A 20,290-nucleotide genomic window follows, 5' to 3' on the forward strand; every position below is an offset into this window, starting at 1 on the left:
GTGTACTTCCTGGGTGCCGGTAAGTGCCCAAGTCACTTCCTTATGCTAAGGTTGAGACCTAAAGCTTACTGCTATTTTCTTTCTCTCTGCTACAGCTGGCTGGTTTCTGCTGGAGAGAGATCTTGCAGGGGATGGGAATCAAAGCACAGTGCAATAGGTTATGTATCTGGAAGATCAGGAGTAGATGTTGAGTGCACAGTGAGACACATCTGATCCATACTTATAGCCTCTGGAAACTGATCTTGGAGATTTATTTTCTTTCCTGCTTCTCCAGAATATATTATTAATTTGATGGCTGATTTTTTTCTTTATTTCAATAAGAGATTTACTATGAAGTGCCTTAATGTTCAGCGATCCCATAATGTATTTTAAGTTTAATTTAGGATTAAACAATGAAAGATGAGAAATTGTTCTGTGTTGGAGAAAGTTATGTGTTGGCTGAGACTAGAACAGAACTGTGTGAAGTTTAAAGAGATCCAAGCAGGTTGAATGGATTGGCTAACAATGTTCAGTTCTGGTAAATGCAGACAATCTATACTGGAAGGAAAAACACTTAAGTTACAATTTTTTTTTCCTTTTTAACTTTTCTAAATTCTGTATGTGCATTTCAGTGTCATCTCTAAAAAGCGGAAAATCACCTTTGTAAAAATCAGCTATTCTCCATACAGGAGGAACATGATGAAAAAACATGTAAAAAAGCTCCAAAACTATGTTGATTTTTTTTTCTCCTTAATTTTTTCCTTAATCTGTGGTGCAGCTTCTTCTGGAATGACTTGTGCTTACTGATCAACTCATTTAAAGAACTGGAAAAGTAGAGAAGGTGTTTAAGGGATGAGAACTGGTGAGACTCCACCTCGAATACTGTGTTCAGTTCTGGGCCCCTCACCACAAGAAGGATGTTGAGGCTCTGGAGCGAGTCCAGAGAAGAGCAACGAAGCTGGCAAAGGGGCTGGAGAACGAGTCTTATGAGGCGTGGCTGAGGGAGCTGGGGCTGTTTAGCCTGGAGAAGAGGAGGCTGAGAGGAGACCTCATTGCTCTCTACAGCTACCTGAAAGGAGGTTGTGGAGAGGAGGGAGCTAGCCTCTTCTCCCAAGTGACAGGGGACAGGACAAGAGGGAATGGCCTTAACCTATACCAGGGGAGCTTCAGGCTGGACATCAGAGAAAAATTTTTCACGGAAAGGTTCATTGGTCACTGGCAAAACTCAAAATGTATTATAGGAAATACTTTTTGGACATGCCCAAAACCATACCTATCATTTGGGATTAATTTCTTTGGGAGGTTGCTGAGGTTGAGACCATTGCAGATGAACACCAAGCCCATTTGGAGCTGTAATTAACTCTGTCACACTTTGTAAAGGATACGAGTGTCGAGTCGGAGAGGGAAAAAATACTGGGATGCCTTTGGGAAAAGCTGGGGGCGCCCCTGCTCTCCCGGAGATGAGCTGCGGTGCGCGTGTTGTAGAAGGAAAGGGTAACAGTACCGGGCATCTTCGAGACGCGATACCTTAGCCAAGCATCTCCCGGGGTTTCGGTTTCGCTTCCAACCGGGGTGTCGCACTGTGGGAAAAGAAACCGGGGCGGTGCCTGGGCGCGCTGCTCCTGCGCCGCGGCTGCCGGGACGCCGAGGGAGCCGCGCGGCCCGGTACGTGCCGCAGCCCGCGCTTCGGGACCGTGTGTGTGTGTCTGTGTCCGTCTGTCCGTGTCTGTCCGCCAAAGAGTCGGTTGTAAATCTGTACGGGGAAGCGCTACGGCTTGCTTCGCGCAGGATTTGGGGAATTAATTGAGCCTTTTTCTGCCAAGAAAGCTCTGATCGCTAGATTCCCTTCTCTGCTTTCTAAGTGGCTCTTCAGAACTAATCACAGATCGACCGCTTGAATTAGAAATTGGGAGGAGGTTGTGGAGAGGAGGGAGCTGGTTTCTTCTCCCAGGTGACAGGGGACAGGACAAGAGGAAATGGCCTCGAGCTCTGCCAGGGGAGGTTCAGGCTTGACATCAGAAAAAAAATTTTCATGGAAAGGGTCATTGGGCACTGGCAGAGGCTGCCAGGGGGGTGGTTGAGTCACCTTCCCTGGAGGTGTTTAAAAGACGAGTGGTCGAGGCACTGAGGGGCATGGTTTAGTGATTGATGGGAATGGTTGGACTCGATGATCCACTGGGTCCTTTCCAACCTAGTGGTTCTGTGATTCTATGATTAGTTTTGTTATAAGCACACTCTGGAAACTAAAATTCCGAGAGTTTAAAGTATCTCATTTATTGTGGAATAAAGTCAGCAAAGCAAGGCAAGGTACACGGCGCTGGAAACGTGGCTGGGGCAAAGCTGCATCTACCCGGTGGCTCCCCGGGTCCAGGCTCCCCGGGTCCAGGCTTCCCATCCCTTTTATACATTTCTTTTTGGCACAAAATCAGCCACATTTGGGCGGGAAAAGTTGTTGCTCCTGTTCCCCATCAGCACGTGTTGGGGGGAGGTCTTGCCACATCTCGAAGACGGGGGTGGGGGGCAAGCAGAACTGCAGAACAGGTGTGCTGGCGCCACCAAAGAAAGAAGACATTCCACCCCATGACTTAAGCATTTGGCCTAAACTCAGGTACAGCGATCGGGACTGATACATTTGGATCTTCACCCCCATTGACCTCCCTCCCACTTCCTTTATTCAAGCCAAAGCGCTGAATAACCTGTTTATTACAGTTTTCTGTGAATTTTATTTTACTGGCACTGGTTTGCTGTTTTATATCATGGCCGAGGTCTGCCAGGATTAGAGGCTGTCTCAATATTCTGCCTGGAGGAACAGACATGACTTTTCATGTTGCTTTGCAGAACCTTTTTGAGATTGTGCAAAAATGGAACGTGAGTGTATGAAGCTGCTCAACCAATACTGTCAAAAGCAGAAATTGACACTGGTTTATGCTGATGTCAAGATGACTGGCCCATCTCATGATCCTGAGTAAGTTCACTGTGCATATCAATAATCATTAGGACTCTTCCTGCAGTGAATGGACTTGGTAAAGTTTATAGTTGTAAAAGTTAATTTGATGAAAGTGTATATGTGGCAGGAAAGCTGGTTGGAGCCATAAACTGAGAGGTAGGTGGGTGGGGAGGATGTAATGTGATAGAGTTTGAGGAGAAAACCATATATAGTGTCTGGCTACAGTGATGAGTGCTATAAACCTCTTTTGGTGCCCTTCTGAAGTTTTTTCTTAGTGCCCTTTCTGCTAACAGTTTGCACTGGCCACTGCTGGTCCTGAGCTGGCTCCCTAGCTCTTCTTTGTTGTGTCCCATCTCATAAGTCCTCCTGCAGTTGTCTGAGGCATGATGCAGAGACACCTCCTGACCTCTTCTGGTTTTGGTGCTGTAGCTACTTCCACTACAATGTCTGGCAGGGTCAGTGCTGAATGTAATGTAAGATGGTGAAGAGCCCAGGCTGGCTCAGTCCTAAATGACTGTGAGCTTTCTTGGGCTGGGAATGCATCATGGGGACAACCAGGCCAGTCCTGCCTAAACCTGTCAAATCTGAGCAGTAGTTACTAACTTGGGGTCTGTGGTGAATAAGCATGACTATACATTTGGGACCAACTCATGTAACACTCATTCAGATAATCCTCAACTCAGATCTAACTCATGAGTTATTGAGATTCAGAGTGCAGATTTCCTCAGGATGCTTAAATGGTAAATTTTGGAGGCAAAGTCAAAGCTGAATGTGAGTAGTGTTCAGCGCTTAGATATGGGTTTGCAGAGAAACCCTTTCCAAAGAATGATCTTTCTTTCATGCTTTTTTTTGTATGCAGTTTCCTGCAAGTAGAGTATGTGGCATGTGGCAGACGGCCTTGCCTTACTGTTCACCTCCTTAAGATCTCTCATTAATGCTTGCTTACACAATGACTGCAAGCACTATTCTGCATCTGCATTGTTTTCTACTCAAACGTTCCATTAATGAGAAGTGGAGAGTGAAGTTGGAATAATGAAAGAAGTGAATTCCTGAAGTCATTCCACAATATGAGACAAATTGTCCCACAGAGAAACTTATGGTGTTATTCCTAGACTGTTTATTTGTATGAGCCTATCTTGGTTAGTATGAACTTGAGTATCCGCGTGCTCTGCTGCAGTTTGAAATACTGCCATACCCTGAGGTTAATAATAATGGTCACTTTACCTTGATGCAAGTCTATGCTGCTGCTAAAAGCAGAAATCTAGTTGTTGATTTCTCCTCTGTTGCCTTTTGTGCAAAGGCAGTAGCAGAAACATTAGGGATTTTGCAGCTGCAGGACAAGTTGGATCTGGGTAAGAACTGATTTGGCTGAAAACCAACCATGTATTATTAGTTCATTATGGTGGGTTGACCCCAGTTGGCAGTGAAGCCCCCAGCCAGCTGCTCGCTCACTTCCCCGCAGTGGAACAAGGGAGAGAATCAGAAGGGGGCAAGGGAGAAAAACTTGTGGATCAAGATAAAGGCAGTTTAATAAGTGAAGCAAAGCTGTATGTGCAACCAAAACAAAATAAGGAGTTCATTACTTCCCATTGGCAGGCATATGTTTCACCGTTTCCAGGAAAGCAGGGCTTCATCATGTATGGTAGTTACTTGGGAAGACAAAGATTGTAACCCCAAATGTCCCCTCTTCTTCCTTTCCCCCCCAGCTTTTATTGCTGAATGTGACACTATATGGCATGGAATATCCCACTGGCCAGCTTTCCTGATTTTGTCCCTTCCCAGCTTTGCACTCCCTCCCAGCCTACTCGCTGGGAGGCCAGAGTGGGGTAAAAGAAAAGGCTTTGATGCTCTGCAAACACTGCTCATCAGTAGATAAAACATTGTATTACCAATGTGGTTTTATCCCCAAATACACAACATAGCATCATACCAGCTGCCATGAAGAAAGTTAAGTCCAACCCAGCCAGTCAGTCCTGAGCTGCATCAGTTCCCTGCTCTGACTCATGTTTTTGCTATACGGAAAGTTAAGTCCATCTACAGTTGTACAGTAGAGGGAGAAGGGATCAGCGGTTGAGTGTGGAAGGGCAGGACTTGGGCTTTTTTTGGAGGGACTGCCTTTAAAATCATCTTTCATGAAGCATCAGACACATTTCTTTCACTTGCTGAATTTAGCAATTGTTTATTTAGCAATGTATCAAAGGTGAGTGTCATATTGTGTCAGGTATAGAACTGTAAAATCAAGATTAGCTAATCTTTCCTTTCCATATAGTTTTGCAGCGCTGAGACATGTCCTGGTGTTAGGGCTTCACAACCTTGAGTGTTACAATGCTGACCTCATGCATTCTTTTGCTTTTAAAAATTTAAATAACTTTGTTTTTTAAAAGCAGTTAAGCATTTAAAAATACTGTTAGAAATAATGAAGTACATGTGCTTGTGAGTAGGGAGGAAACATTTAAAAATATTTCTACTAAAGAATTACGATAATCAGGAGTTGGATATAATAAAAACATATGAACACTTAAATACCCTCACAGATAACTTGCAGTGCTTTGCAAAAAAGGAAGTTGGATCTACAATGGTTATTAAGTATATTGAGATAAAGTGTAACAATGTTTTATTCATTGCAGGTTCACAGTTGTGGTTAAAATAGATGCTGTAGAATATGGTACAGGCACTGGTAAAAATAAGAAGGAAGCAAGAGCAGAAGCAGCAAAAAAAACCTGGGAAATGATTGAGAAACAGGTGAGTGAACTGTAGGATTTAATTAATTATTACTATTTTTTTTGCTAGTAAAGGTTGAAGATGAATCTCTAAAATTCGCCAACAATATGATTGTTCTCTTTAATTTGGAAGAGCTTCTAATAATCTATTAAAGTTGTCTTTGTTCTAGCCTATTCAGTACTTTTCTCCTTTTTACCACTGAACTATTTTCCTTATTGTTCTACTACAGAGTTGGTATGTAATATTGAAAGTGCTTCCTCCTCTGCTGTTATAGGAGGATGCGGGAATGTATTTGCCTTTGTCAAGCTGCCTTGATATATCCAGAGTAGACAGTGCTCCTTTTTAATCTTAACAACTGTTTAATAATTTGATGCCTTCAAAACATTCAGTGTATTTGTTGTCACTCTGCTCATAAAATTGCTTACTTGCACTTTACCTGGTTAATCTTTCTTTCTTTGTCATATTCTTTATGATATAGTTGATTCTATAATCTTTATCCTTCCTTGATTTAGTTTAGATTTGAATTTTGCTCCTATATTTTCTGTCATGCATTTTGTGGCAGACATTCTTTTTGGTTTTGACTCTGAATGCTTCTTAGCCCCTTTTGAGTGAAACCTGTCCTTATGTGTCTCCATGTGCTTTTTACTGTGTCACCACTATTAGCATGTTTGCTAATATATTATTAATGCTGCTTAATTATGGGACAGCTGAAAAGTCCTGCTTTCCTCTCTTGTACTTGACTCTGTTAACGCAAAACTGGGATTTCTTTTGAAATGCTGACAAACTTTGCAGCTGTGTTACACCTTGTACACTTTTTATCTTAATCTATTTATTAAGCTTAAGATTTTAAGTTACCTGTTTTGTTTGTTTTATAGCTAGAGAGTCCTTCAAACATGCAAGCTGCAGAATTAGTGACAAGTCCAGTGACCTTACCACCTGTACCAGACAATGACTATGTCAGCCGACTAAATATGTTTTCACAAAGGACGCGAAGATTAGTTCACTATTCTAAGAAACAGTGTGCTGGAGGTGCCCATACTCCCATGTAAGATGTGCCTTGTCTTCATACTTGCTCTTAATACTTCTTTGTATTTACGAACACCATCATTAGTTACCCTGAGTAGTGTTGTATGAATCTTCAGAAATAAAATAAAAATTTGGAAGTAGTCTGGAGAGAATCCAGTGGAGGGCCATTAAGGTGGCTAAGGAGTTGGAGGATACAGCATAGGAGGAAAGGCTAAGAAGATTGAGTTTGTTTAGCCAGGAGAAGAGATAGCGTGGTGATATAAAATGGTAGACAGTGTTGACAAATTGGCAGTTACCTTGGTCGTAGCTTTGGCTCCTTTGTCAGCCTCTTGGCATGTATTTTGGAGACTCTTAGAAACCAAGTGCCAAGGAGAACCTGTTTGTGTCCCCTTCTGTACGCATTGCAGCTGGTGAGTCGTAGAGACGTTCTAGTTAAGGACAGCTGAATTATGATAAAGAATATCTACATATTTTAACTCTCTTGCCGATAACTACTGGAAAACTCCTCTCTTCCCCTGCAAATCAGCTGTTTTAAAATCTAAACTAAGTTCTTTGTGATTGCGGGTGCATATGATGTGATGCTTTGAGGAGCTCTGTCTTACAAAGTGCTAAATATTCACTTTCTGTAAACTGGTTATCTTGAAGGCATGTCAAATTAGTTATCTACCATTACTAATTAGATTAAACATATATTGGATGTATTGCCCTGAATATGTATATTTCAGATTTCCATTCTATAATGTCAATTGACTGTGGTGTTTAGAATCATCAAGTTAAAACTTGTCATATGGGATATACGACTTCATTTCCTGTTGTGTTTTACAGGTTTTCTTGTCACTGTGTAATTAGTGGCACTGTGTATGGAATTGGCACTGGACCTTCTGTAGCTGCTGCAAAACAAGCTGCTGCAAAACAGGCGTATGAGAAGCTAGATGAGGAAGGCTCTCTAACAGTATGTACTGTATTTAGCCTTAAGACAGCAGCTTGATTCTTGTATTTTCAATCTTTGAACAGATTTCCTTATTGTACTTACAAGCATATTCCATGGATTCCACTTAAAAGGAAAGCAGTCCTTATTTTGGTAGGTTAGTTGGGCTACAGGATTCTGTTGGTAAAATTTATATTGTGTTTCTGAATTCAGTCGCTGGATTAAAAAAAAATCTCACTTTTGATACCTGTGTATTTCAGAATATGGTCTGATGTGTTGTCAGTCCAGGATGCACATATGTTAAAAACTTCTGAATATTGACTACTCTAATATACCGGTTGTCTCCCGTATGAAGTGGTGTCAACAGAAATCTCTTACTGCCTTCTATTGGATCAAGAATCTATTATGAAATGTGAGAAAGACAAAATCAGGAGTGAGAATCAAGAGGACTTGCTTGCTGCAGTGTTCCAAGGCAGGGTCTAATAAAGCAATTGCTAATCCCATCCTCTGGAGAGCAGAGCTGTTGTCTTCATGTTGGCAATTGTATTTCCATATGTACAAAAAAAATGATCAGAATTCTAATAGTGATCCAAGCCCACTTCTGAAATGCACAGAATAGTACATATGAACTAACTTAAACAAAGTGTAGTTCAAAGGGAAGGAAGGCAGTATGAGGGAGGAAATAATTATTTTTACTTAAAGTTCTTTCTTCTATTATTTGGCTGTGTACAGTGAATTTTAAAAGCTTCTTTTATTGTTGTTTTGTTAACCATGTAATTAATGGCCTGTTGTAGCCCTGGGATCCTTCCTTAACACTGTTCTGTGTCGCAAACACATGGGGCTTTGCATTTTCATCTGGAAGTCTGAAATGTATTACCTCAAGCAGAACCTCTGTAGCAATTATTCTAAATTTGGAGTGGGTTGCTTTGGTTTGGTTTTAATTTTTATTAATGCCCAGTAATGTCTGTGTAACAAACAAAATAGAACTAGCAAAAAAGCAGTAAAATTCCAGTACACTTGAATTTTAGAAATGGGTTTTGCTTGTTGGCTACCATCAAGATGTAAACCCATAATTTTTTTTTTCACTTTTTCTCAGGTTATGGTCTGCAACAATTGCCAGTGTTGCTTTTAATATTACATTGATGCTCTTATGACATAGAGGGGAAAAAGGAGTGGGTGGGAAGAACCTCTACTAAATATTTAGTGTTAATTTTTTTAGTTGATCCTGATTTAGTAATCCATGTTTTGCATGGTTTTCACACTGAAGACATTGAATGTCTTTTTGTGCAGACAGATTTTCAGCTCTGCTGATTACATACACCAAAGCCTACATGTATCTCATTCTCCACACAGACAATTGCATATGCAGTGAACAATGAAAACACATGCTTTTAAGAACTGTTACTCTTACCTAGATTTTTAATAGATCTCAGACTTGACCTCTGCAAACATGTCTATATAGTCTCAATATGAGTAGGGAAAACACCATGACAGGCTACTGTGTTTCACTCCTCTTGATGGAAGTTAGGCAGATACCTTTGTTTTGCAGGTTTTTGAATGTTCAGTGCAGTTAACAGCTTCCACTTAGGACCTTGTAATCTTCCTTCCCCTCTCTTTGAATGGCATGTTTTGCACTAGGGATTTTTTTATATGATCATGTTAACAATTCTTGTTTGTTTTGTTTTGGTTTTTTTCAGATGGGAAGTGAAAAATCTAACGACAATTTTACATTTAGCGAACATAGTAATTTCTCTCAAGCACCAATTCAGTCTGACTCAGAGTAAGTTGGGTTCACAGATAATGTTATAACAAAATGTACATACTAATTTTAGAGGGTCATGTGATCTGGTTCTAAATAAAATCTGTCATAGTTTCTCTACTGCAGTACTTTGAGGTTATACTTATTAGACTTCAGAGGAAAATTTGTGCAACAAAATTTGTACAATAAAAGAATGTACAACTATTTGAGTCCTTACAGGTTACCTTATGATGATTTTAGAGCTTTCCAATGGATTTCTATTTTGCCCCGAGATCTTCTTTCAGAAGCATTTTTACTGTGATGCAAATGGAATAATCTACCCAATTCAGCTGCATTGTTTCACACCTATTTAACACTAATTTTCGTATTGTGACACTCCTGTGAACTCAATATAATTCAATTTCAGTTTTTTGTGCTCCGCATTCTGCTTTCTTCTGTATTTTTTTTCTTTTCCACTCTCCATAATTCTTCACTTCCACCAAAGTGAAAATTTGCTTAGTGAAAGAAAATGAACATGCATAAAGTTTCATTGGCGCTCCTCGAATATTGTGTTCAGTTCTGGGCCCCTCACCACAAGAAGGATGTTGAGGCTCTGGAATGAGTCCAGAGAAGAGCAACAAAGCTGGTGAGGGGGCTGGAGAGCAGGTCTTGCGAGGAGCGGCTGAGAGACCTGGGGTTGTTTAGCCTGGAGAAGAGGAGGCTGAGGGGAGACCTCATTGCTCTCTATAACTACCTGAAAGGAGGTTGTAGAGAGGAGGGTGCTGGCCTCTTCTCCCAAGTGACGGGGGACAGGCCAAGAGGGAATGGCCTCAAGCTCCGCCAGGGGAGGTTTAGGCTGGACATTAGGAAAAAATTCTTCACAGAAAGGGTCTTTGGGCACTGGAACAGGCTGCCCAGGAAGGTGGTTGAGTCACCTTCCCTGGAGGTGTTTAAGGCATGGGTGGATGAGGTGCTAAGGGGCATGGTTTAGTGTTTGATAGGAATGGTTGGACTCGATGATCCGGTGGGTCTCTTCCAACCTGGTTATTCTATGATTCTATGATTCTATGATTTGGGAACTCTAGGTCAAGCCTTTTGTGTCCAGCAGTTAATTTGACTGTAGTGTCACTATCACTTCTTCTTTGTGTGAATGTAAACAAGCTGATACATACAGTGCTAGGGGTGGCTGCTCTGTATTGAAATAAACCTCTGTATTTAAACTATTTAATTAAAGGATATAATAGAATATGTATTACATCATATATATACACACACAATTTCATATATCATATCATAGAGTAGTATGTTACAAAATGTTATTGTTTTATTATCTCTGCAGCATGAAGTTTTGTAGTTTAAATCAGTCATGACTGTTATTGCTTTGTTAGGTTTTGCTTTTTAAAACTGTATTTGTTTTATGCTTCCTTTTTTCTTGTGGTAATAATTTTATTTATGATTGTGTTACTTTCACCTAAAACTAGTCTATTATTTTTTCAACAGCAGCAGTAATTGCTTTGAAGACTCAGCTGAAACGTTGCTAGAAAAAAAGAAAGAAATGCTAGTATGTGCAAAGCCTTCGCCTTCTTTGGTAATATGAAAATAAGTCTTCCTCACAATTACATTTTAGACCCTGAATAAAGCAAGCTTCTTGTCAGTGTTGCATCAGATTGCTCCTTTATCCACAAATTGCTAGAAAACATATGTGCATTTTTCTAAGAATATTCAGTGTTTTCTTACTGTTAACCATTAGTCATTTACTTCTGTAGACCCAATTCATGAACTGTTGACCAAATGGGCAGTACTCCCAAGACAGGGGCTCAAACTAAGCTTGTATTATTCAGTAGGAAGGATGATGATGTTATACATAGTGAAAAATTTTAAGCTAAGATATAGCTTCTTATTACATTGTCTATATAAGGTATGAACACATTTGTAGACAATTCCTAGTTACGTTCTCAGGCACATTTTAAAGTAATTACAGTGAAAATTTTCCGGATACCTCAATTAGGCTTTTTTTTTTACTTTTTCTTGTAGAGAAACACACAAAGTTCTGCCCTGAAAGGTAGAAGGTATGTGTTTATTTCTAGCTTGCCATCTCCCATAATCTATTGCAAACCACTTCAGTGTTTCTATATCTAGCAAAGAAATGTTGCTATTGGGAGGTACATTTCTTTTCTCTTGTCACATACTAGGAAAATGGCTCATTATAAGTTTTGCTTTTCTCCTTGTTAAAGAAAATTGGCAGCTAATTTTGGTAATGCTGGAAACAGGGGAGAGAAAAAAAAGATGTCAGATTCAGATGACAGTTTGCCAGATTTGAACACAGATACCAGGGAGGAAAATGAAAGTCCATACACTGTGAATGAAAGGTAAGGATTTCTTTTTTCTTTAAGTGGGATCTGTCTGGCAATTACAGTATGTGGTGCTCTATATGTGTTTGTTTATTTATAAATAATGTGAAAAAACCACTGCTGTAAAAATAACTTTCAAAAAACCCAGGTGCTTGACATTTTTTTTCCTCTGGAAATTTCAAGTGTAGTATAGCAACTGACATGCAATGATATTTAATGCTTACAACCGAAAGTCCTTTGTGTGATGATGTGAGGGTAATTACCCTTATGTGCTTTCAAGGGTCACTTGCCCTTGTTTTTTTAAATCTTCTACAATTTGGACCTGTCTAAGTGCTCAGTCATCCCTGTAGAATGATATTTCAGCACATGTATTAGAACTGTCTGGATTTGTATCTTTAATTTTACATATATTTAAGCTATATACATTTATACTTTTTTTTTTTTTTTTAAGATTTCTTGAGAGTTTTAGAAATATAGAGATTATTGGTGAAGGTGCTTTCGGGAACGTTTTCAAAGCAGTAGCAAAGAATGCTGACAGAACCTATGCAGTCAAACGAGTTTGCTTCACAATGTACGTACTATATATATACTTCTGTTTGGGTTATTTTTACTACAACCTTAATCAAGATTTTAGTACTTTGTTTTGTCTCTTTAATAATCCTAGGAGTATTTAAGCAATTTTCATTATTAACTTTCCATTCTTTATGGTAAGTAGTTTTCTTTATTTGTAAGTGAAGCTGAAAATGGCATACAATTTTGTTAATTTTTGCATGCTCTGGAATAATTTCAGATGCAGCTGTAAAAAAGTAGATTGGTTAAGTTCTACTTTCCCTGAACACAGTAGCGCTCTGGTTATTAATATTGTAAAATGTGTTGGAAGAAAACATGCTGATTAAGAATACACAAAAAATGTTCATATCAGTAATGCATATAGGCGTTAGGCAAAATAGTAATTTGTGATTGGAAAATGCTTTACATATGACCCATGTGAGAATAAATAAAACTCAACAGAGAATTATGATATTAATCTTTTTTAAAATGTAATTTTCTGTAACCAGTACCTACTGGAGTATTTGATCAGCAGCTGAAAAACTTGAATTTATTTTAGGTAATCTAGCTGAAAAATTACAAGTTGTTGGAGATACTTGTTGTTTACATTGTGTAACTGCCCTTCAAATACTTGTATTTGTCTCCAATATATGTTGTTTTAATTTGTATGCAATCCTGAGAACAATGTTAAAAAACATTCCACTGACTCTTCAAATAAAGACTGCTGGTCTTCTGATGGGTTTGAACTTAACTTCCCTTGGGCAAAGTTACAACAAATGCTGGCCAAATTTAAAAATAGTTCTTCACGAGTACATACACTGACTTCTTTATATGTAAAGGATCTTCACAGAAGTGAAAAGAAAACACAGGTGTTTGCTACGCTGTGTTTGACCACCTAATGGAACTATGCATTGCAACTATCTGCTTTTTTTTCAGCTTTTTTTTGAGTGAGGCTTTAATTTCTAATACGGTTTAAACATTTTTCCACTTTCAATAACTGGGCAGATGAAAGAATTTGTAGCTACATTTCTGAACCTATATGAAAGAGAATGTTACGTTCTTTTGCTAAATGAATGTAAAACTATCTGCATGCTGCTACTTGATATCATGTATTTTATTTAACTTAGTATTATTTTTTTATAGGGAAATACCATTTAGTTTTCACTTTCTTTTTTCTCTACCCTCCAAATAGGAAGGCAAATCGTGAAGTAGAACAACTTGCAAAACTTGACCATGAAAATATAGTGCGCTATTATTTTAGCTGGGAAGGGGATGACTATGTAACATACCCAGACTCAAGGTATCTATAAGACAGTAGTTTGCACTCACAGATTTGTTTGCCACGGTGAATTTTGTGTTCTAAGAATAAAGACTGATGATTGGTTATAACTCATTATATAAATATAAATGTATACTCCTACTTACATGCTTGTGGTTAGCAAAATAACCACAGTAATTTTCAGTAGCAGGTCATATATAATTAAGTATATTTATATCTTTTTTCCCTTTATGAATAGGATAAATTATGTCATTTTATTTTCTCCTCTCAATATATAGAACATGCTGAATCTATAGAGAAGTGCAAGAACACAGAATTCAAAATCTAGGACAAGAATTACCAACAGTAGCTAAAAAATCATCTGGCTGTTGGCTGCTAAATTCCTGATGGGAAGTTCCCTTTTGTACTAAGTACTCGTCAGCCAGTAGCTGTCATAGATTTAATTAGTTCCCTAAGTTAGCATTTTCACCATGATGCCTGAAAATGGTTTTGTTGCTGAGAGCAGAAATACAAAATCAAATGCTCTTTCATTTAGAGGTAGTCTTTCAACACTAAGACTTCTGGGAATATAGTGACAAGTTTTACTCATAAGATAGGTTATTAACTTTTCACAGCTTCTGTGGTATGATATTTGTCCAGTGTGCTTAGTAAGTAAGGAGTAAAATGGGGGAAAATATCTGGTATCAAACCCCAAACATTAATATTTCAGAGTCTCGATATCACATGCATTTTATATTGAAGAGTTACTGAATAAAAGACATTTAAAAAAGCCCTCAAATATGAGGTACCAGCCTGAAATTCTACTCAGTGCCCTGCCCTGAAGGCTACAGAGAATCCTGAGACACTTAATGCTTGTTCTTTCAGTGCCTCAAGCGGCTTTATTCCAGGGCACTTGGATCACACAGTGCAAGTAGGAAAAAGTGGTCCCTCCTTTACTTCGTTTTGTCCTCCCCTCACCATCTGCAGCCTCAGCCTATTCTATGGGCTGATGGTGCAGGAACATTTTTGAAAGCATGACGATGTTGGGTGGATGAATGTATTTCCAGCTCTCAGAAAGGGTTCTCTGTCTCACAGACTGATATCAAAGATAGTCACTGCACAACCTTCTTGAAGGGACAGTCTGAAAGAATGATCATTCTGGGTAGGGGAGGGAGGCTAATGTGTTTGTTGAGCAGAATAGAGAATATCTGCCAAGGACTTTCAGCAGTTCCTAGAGGGAAAGATGGTAGCCAGGGAGGGTGCTATTTCTTCCTGTATAGACATGCCGTATGAGGGGAGCAGAATTTGGGCACTCATAAAATGTTCAGTGTGAACAAGGAAGCAAGCAAACCATTAGGAATATTCCAGGGGTAAGTAGCAACTGAGCAGGGATTCTTTGTTCTGCAGTTCTATTTATCTCTAGTACAAATTTGTCTGGGAACTTTTTTAAAGTCAAGGGACTTGCAAACATAGTTTTGGTTAACTCCAATAATAATAATAATAATAATAATAATAATAATAATAATAATAATAATAATAATAAATAATAATAATAATAATCAGAAAGGTTTTTTAACCTTTTAAGAGAAACCTGAGAATCACTGATGGCTTGGGAAGAATTATATCTTGACAATTTCAATATGGTGTATAATTTTCTTTTGCAGGAAGAAGTCAGAGGAAAAAATTCACTGTCTTTTCATCACAATGGAATTCTGTGAACAAGGGACATTGGAAAATTGGATTGAAAAGAAGAGAGAAACCAGAAAGTATCACGAAATGGCGCAAACCAAATATTTACAGATACTGAAAGGAGTGGAATATATTCATTCTGCAGACTTAATACATCGAGACCTCAAGGTAAGTAGGATAGGTAATAAAAAAAATAGTACTTATTGGAACTTCAGAAAATATTAAATTGTTTTAGTCTTTGTATAGTCTATTAGGTACCCTAGTAGTGTGCTTCTTGTGATATTGCTAGTGATTTTTTTTCAGTGGTAGGCTGGACTTCATCCTAAAATCAGGAGGTAAACTGAAAGATCTCAGAAAGCAGTAGTTAAAAAAAATCAGTAGTCATCAGGTAACAGACATTTTCAGTGTATTATGTGTTACTGGGTCACAAGACTGCCTATTGGAAAAGAAAAAATAACTTCATTTGATAAAAGAATTGAAGGAAAGAAAGAAAGTAAAAAGTTGAGCCCAGGAAGTTTGCTCTTGTCATATTGTAAAGGGACAGTTCATATATCCCAATAAACACTGACTGATAACAACGTACTGTAGTTGCTCTTGCATCACGTATCCATACAAATATTTGAATGTTACTTGTTTAATATAGAATTTCAGTCTCTACAAGTGCGCAATCATAAAAAGATTTCATTTTGATATAAAAATTATAAAGGACAAAGTTGCAGGCCTTCAGGGCTTCAAATGCCAGCTATAATGTTGCTTAAGAGTTTTAAATTACTTTCTTTGTAGAAGTCATTACCATGGTGGTGTTCCTAAAAGTAGCTGTAGTGGGTCACATTAAATGTTGAGGCAGGACACTGTTTTCACATAGCAGCCATTTCCAGACACCTTAGAAAGATGACACAGTGATGCTGTCCTTGATGCATATTCCCGTCCACTAAATCTTCTAGTAACCTGAAGTTTATGGACTTCTTGAGATAGAGACTGAAATCTTCTTGCATTTTGCATTCATGGTTCCAGATCCTGTTCACTGCCCACTCATAGAATTTTGTCGTATGGACAGATACATTCATATCTTCTAGAGATTTTCTCTCAGGCTTATTACTCCATTACTGGAATGAACCCCAAATATACACTCAGTATTTTCCCTAGATGCCTGGGGAAAAGGCACCTAAGTGTCTTCTCTCCTCACCCATTAATTCTTAGCTCTTTTATCCATGGCATCTGGCTGTAACCTGCTGCCAGGCCCTATTGCTAGCTTTCCTGCACTTGAATTTAGGAAGTTTTCTCCCTACTTTGATCCTCTGTCAACTCCCCAACTGTCTTAGTACAGATAATCCTTCTGTGCCTACGAGAAGCTATGATTTGAGTGGAATTGAGCCTAAATGCTTTGCCCAAGTGTATCAAATCCCAGGCCTAAAAGCACTTCTGGATATGAAATGTTACATGCACAATGTATTTAAAGAACATTAAAGCATGATGCAGTTATGACTGAGCTAGCGGGAAAATAAACCTTGCAGTTACTGTGGCATGTTTAATACTTCAAATTCTGCTTGTGTTTTTAAAAATCAGTTGAACTTTTTTCTGTTTCTCACACTACCAGTTTCTTAATGGTAATTTCTGGGAACAATTAACAAATTTTCTGGGGAGCACTTCTGTGGCTGATTATGCTTGATGATAAACTTTGGTGATATGGTGATTATTTTTTTTAAAATACATATCTAGCCTCAGAATATATTCATATCACGTGAAAATAAAATAAAAATAGGCGACTTCGGTCTTGTGACTTCTCTGGCATATGGGACTCTGAGTAAGAACAAAGGAACGGAATCATACATGGCACCAGAACAGGTAATTATTCTGCTATATTATGGTCTCTGTAACTAGATTTGCATTATAAACTCAGCAATGAAAGCTCTCAATCCTAAACCAAGTTGCCTGAGTTCCCTAGTATGACTGTATACAAGGGTAATTATATTCTGGAAGCTGTCTGTGTGTTTATTTCCCTGTGCTAACCTACAGTGTCTGACACTGCATGCTGTAAGCAATGCTCTTGCAAGACCAGGCTGCCAGCCACATAGTTCACTTTGAATTTAGAACCTCTGCCAACTGTGGAATTTGAGTCCTTTTATTTGTTTCACAATTTGAGAAAAGAGATATTAGCATGCCTTATCTGCATAGGTCCGCAGAGGTCTTAATTTCAGTATGTTTAATGTGACATAACAATCATTATTTAATAGGTCTGTAACAGAAAAGGTTAACAACTAATAAGATGGTCAAGTAGGGCTGCTTCTGGTAGCCCTGGTGTGGAAAATTGCTACTGACTTCAAATTTTGCTTTAAGAAGTGCTGTTCAGTTGGATTTGACTCCTGTGTTGTTCTTGTTCTAATCTTTGTAGTCTGGGGACAAATATGGAAAGGAAGTAGATATTTATGCTCTGGGATTAATTTGGTTTGAAATTCTTTATCCATGCAGTCGTCACGAAAAAAGTAAGGTATGTAATCTGTTTTTTTAAGAAATGTCTCATTGCCGTTGTTTTGCATTTCTGCTGATATCACATGCTGATTGATGATATTGTATTGTCTCCATTTACATTTTCCCCTTGATTAATTTCTGTAAGGCAAAGAAGTCCTCACACCTTGGTGGAAATGTAATAACTGAAGAAAAGAAATATTAGTGGTCTTATTTCACTCATGTCCTACCGACATACATACACATTAAAGCCTAAGTGCATAAAGAATAATGTCTAGCAAAAATTGTTCAAGTTTCTGTAAATCTATTTGTTTGTTCAGGGTATTTGAAGAGAATACTTTTCTAATATTAGAAAATAAAAATTATGAACAGGAGAGTTCTGTCTCTGCCACAGTCTCATCTTCACTGCATAGTGGAGCAAGGACAAAGTTTCTTTCAAGCCAAAACACTTGCAGCTTTCCAAAATGGAAACAAAAGTGATTTGGAGTGTTTAGTCTTAATTGGAAAAGACATTACTTTAGCTTTTTTTGAAAAGGTATCTTTTATGTGTCATTTGCTTTTTCTTAGTACTTTACATATTATTAGGGTAATGGTTCATATGGCTTAACCTATATAACTGTAGAACAGTGATACAGCTGCTGAGTACCTTGTCTAAAGTAACTGTAAGATAGGTGTGCATGGTGGCTGGCACAAGAAACTACTGGAACTCTATTCCCTTGGTCCTTTGCCAATATAAGAAAATGATACCATTGTGTCTGCTCGACTCTGAGGTTCATCCTGGCTCTGTTTAGCTACCTTGTAGTATTTTCTAAGACATCTTGTGCTCACAGCTGACAGCCTAAATGCATCCACAGTGTTTACAGTCAGAAGGGCAGGACTAATTATTTAGTCTTGTTTCCTTAAAGCATAAAAACCTGTTATCTGTAGGGAGATGAGGAAGTCATGTGGATGTGGAGTCCTAGGATGGTCAGATGCTCCATCATCTTAAAAAAAAACCAAAAACCACTTAGTGCAGCATGAAGAGCATCAGGCAAAAATGAAGCTTATCATCTGAGTAACTGGTTCAGCTGATGAGCACCAGCAGGTAGGGTCAGGTATTGCTGAAGAGTAGAGAAAAAGCTTTAAGTTCATGGGAGATGTTGTTTTACTGGATAATGGTTATAAAGGCTTGCTAAGCCAGGCTATAGCAGCCATAAGACTAACTAATGATGCAAGATGCTATGTGTGCAAGAATGTGACTGTCATCTTCAAGCGCACATTACACTAGTTAACAGCAAACTGAATCATGTGGAGTTCTCTGTTTACCCAGAAAGCTTCATCATGTGGGAAAAAATAGCTGTTGCCCCGAAACAGTTTCTGAAAGCATATAATTACAAATCCTCTATATGTTAGATGCTTTGAACTCCACATAGCATTTTCTGCAGTAACACAGAAACAAGTGTGTGGTATTGAACAAGGTAAAAGGGAGGAAGCACACCTGCCTGGCTTGCAGTAGGAAATAGTCAGTAGGAAATACAGTCAAGCAGGAAATTTAGTCAGCTTGCATTATTTTTAATGGAGCAAGAGTATATAAAACCACTACCTTAAAATTAAGGAAAGAAGGATAATGGTTCTGAGATATAGGATTGATGAAACAAACACATCATTGTAGACTGTGAAGCTTCTAAGCTTAAAAAGGGACAACAGTTAATGAAAAGAGTATAAAACCAATAAAAAATACAACTAAATGGAAGAAACTTCCCAACTGTTTATAGTTACTTTCTTTTTGAGGCCTTACCTTTTTGCAGATTTGTATTTTCCTAACTACTTTGGTAAATTATTTGGGTCATGAAGTAGGACGCAAAAAATGATCAATGAAAACACACTGAAACTGTTGTCTCTTATGCATTTCAGATATGGCATGATGTTAGAGAAAGTAAATTTCCAAAGAGCTTCATCAACCAATTTCCAGCTGAGGTATGGGATTTTAACACATTATTTCAGTTAGTTTATTCAGTCATTAAAAATAATTTATTGACATTTAATTTCTTTTTTGCAGGCAGCTATGATAAAAAAGATGCTTTCAAAAAACTCTTCAGGAAGATTGCCTGCATCTGAAATTCTTCATTTGATGTCTGTTGATAAAAAGAACTCACTTAAGACTCCTTTTAAAAGTTTTTCAGACCCTGCACATCAATCCAGCATTTGATGTCTGTTGAAGGTGACAAAATAACAATAAGTGTCAGAAGCAACAGCAAGACTTAGGATATGTCTTTTCCTTGACGTTTTGCCTTTCTGCCAATGTGGAACTTGTTAGCCAAAAGGATCACATCACCATTTGCATCCATTAGCTACAGACAAGGATGGTGTACTTCTGCGAGCAATCACTTGTGATTTCTACCTGCAAACACAGGTTGTGTGCTAGCTGAACTATATTGTACAATAAGTTCAGGAACCTAGTCTTTGTCTCCCAGAAGACTAAGTTGCTGTGGTGCTAACTGGCCTGTGGCAAATCCCTGTCTGCTTGCTCTTAATATATGCTGCATCCTTTATTAGTCAAGATTATCTACTGCTTTCCATGGAAGAGGTGCTGACTTGTATTATGTGACTCAAATTTTTCTCAAATCAGTGATGTTTTTTATAATTACTAGAATGCACC

At 38.3% G+C, this 20,290-nt stretch overlaps 2 protein-coding genes across 4 annotated transcripts in view; one reads left to right on the plus strand and one right to left on the minus strand.

Moving 5' to 3' along the window:
- On the plus strand, nucleotides 1-19,840 carry EIF2AK2 (eukaryotic translation initiation factor 2 alpha kinase 2). 3 transcript variants are annotated; one of them, XM_069852481.1, is made up of 17 exons: nucleotides 1-19; nucleotides 2,818-2,944; nucleotides 5,554-5,668; nucleotides 6,523-6,692; nucleotides 7,499-7,625; nucleotides 7,710-7,754; nucleotides 9,299-9,381; nucleotides 10,840-10,927; nucleotides 11,374-11,408; nucleotides 11,574-11,708; nucleotides 12,142-12,261; nucleotides 13,432-13,539; nucleotides 15,162-15,354; nucleotides 16,906-17,031; nucleotides 17,579-17,674; nucleotides 19,546-19,608; nucleotides 19,691-19,840. In XM_069852481.1, exons 2-17 carry the CDS (start codon nucleotides 2,841-2,843, stop codon nucleotides 19,838-19,840), a joined length of 1,758 nt encoding a protein of 585 aa, XP_069708582.1. In that variant the 5' UTR covers nucleotides 1-19; nucleotides 2,818-2,840. The 3 variants fall into 3 exon arrangements, with proteins under 3 accessions (XP_069708582.1, XP_069708584.1, XP_069708583.1); XM_069852483.1 differs by lacking the exon at nucleotides 7,710-7,754 and having other exon boundaries at nucleotides 10,843-10,927; XM_069852482.1 differs by lacking the exons at nucleotides 1-19; nucleotides 7,710-7,754.
- GPATCH11 (G-patch domain containing 11) overlaps nucleotides 19,438-20,290 on the minus strand; it is an 8,713-nt gene continuing 7,860 nt past the window's right edge. The window contains exon 10 of the mRNA XM_069852488.1: nucleotides 19,438-19,766. The gene's annotated coding sequence lies outside the window, so the exon portion shown is untranslated. The remainder of the gene's footprint in view (nucleotides 19,767-20,290) is intronic.

The sequence above is a fragment of the Phaenicophaeus curvirostris genome, chromosome 2 (assembly GCF_032191515.1).
Source record: "Phaenicophaeus curvirostris isolate KB17595 chromosome 2, BPBGC_Pcur_1.0, whole genome shotgun sequence".
Taxonomy (NCBI): Eukaryota; Metazoa; Chordata; class Aves; order Cuculiformes; family Cuculidae; genus Phaenicophaeus; species Phaenicophaeus curvirostris.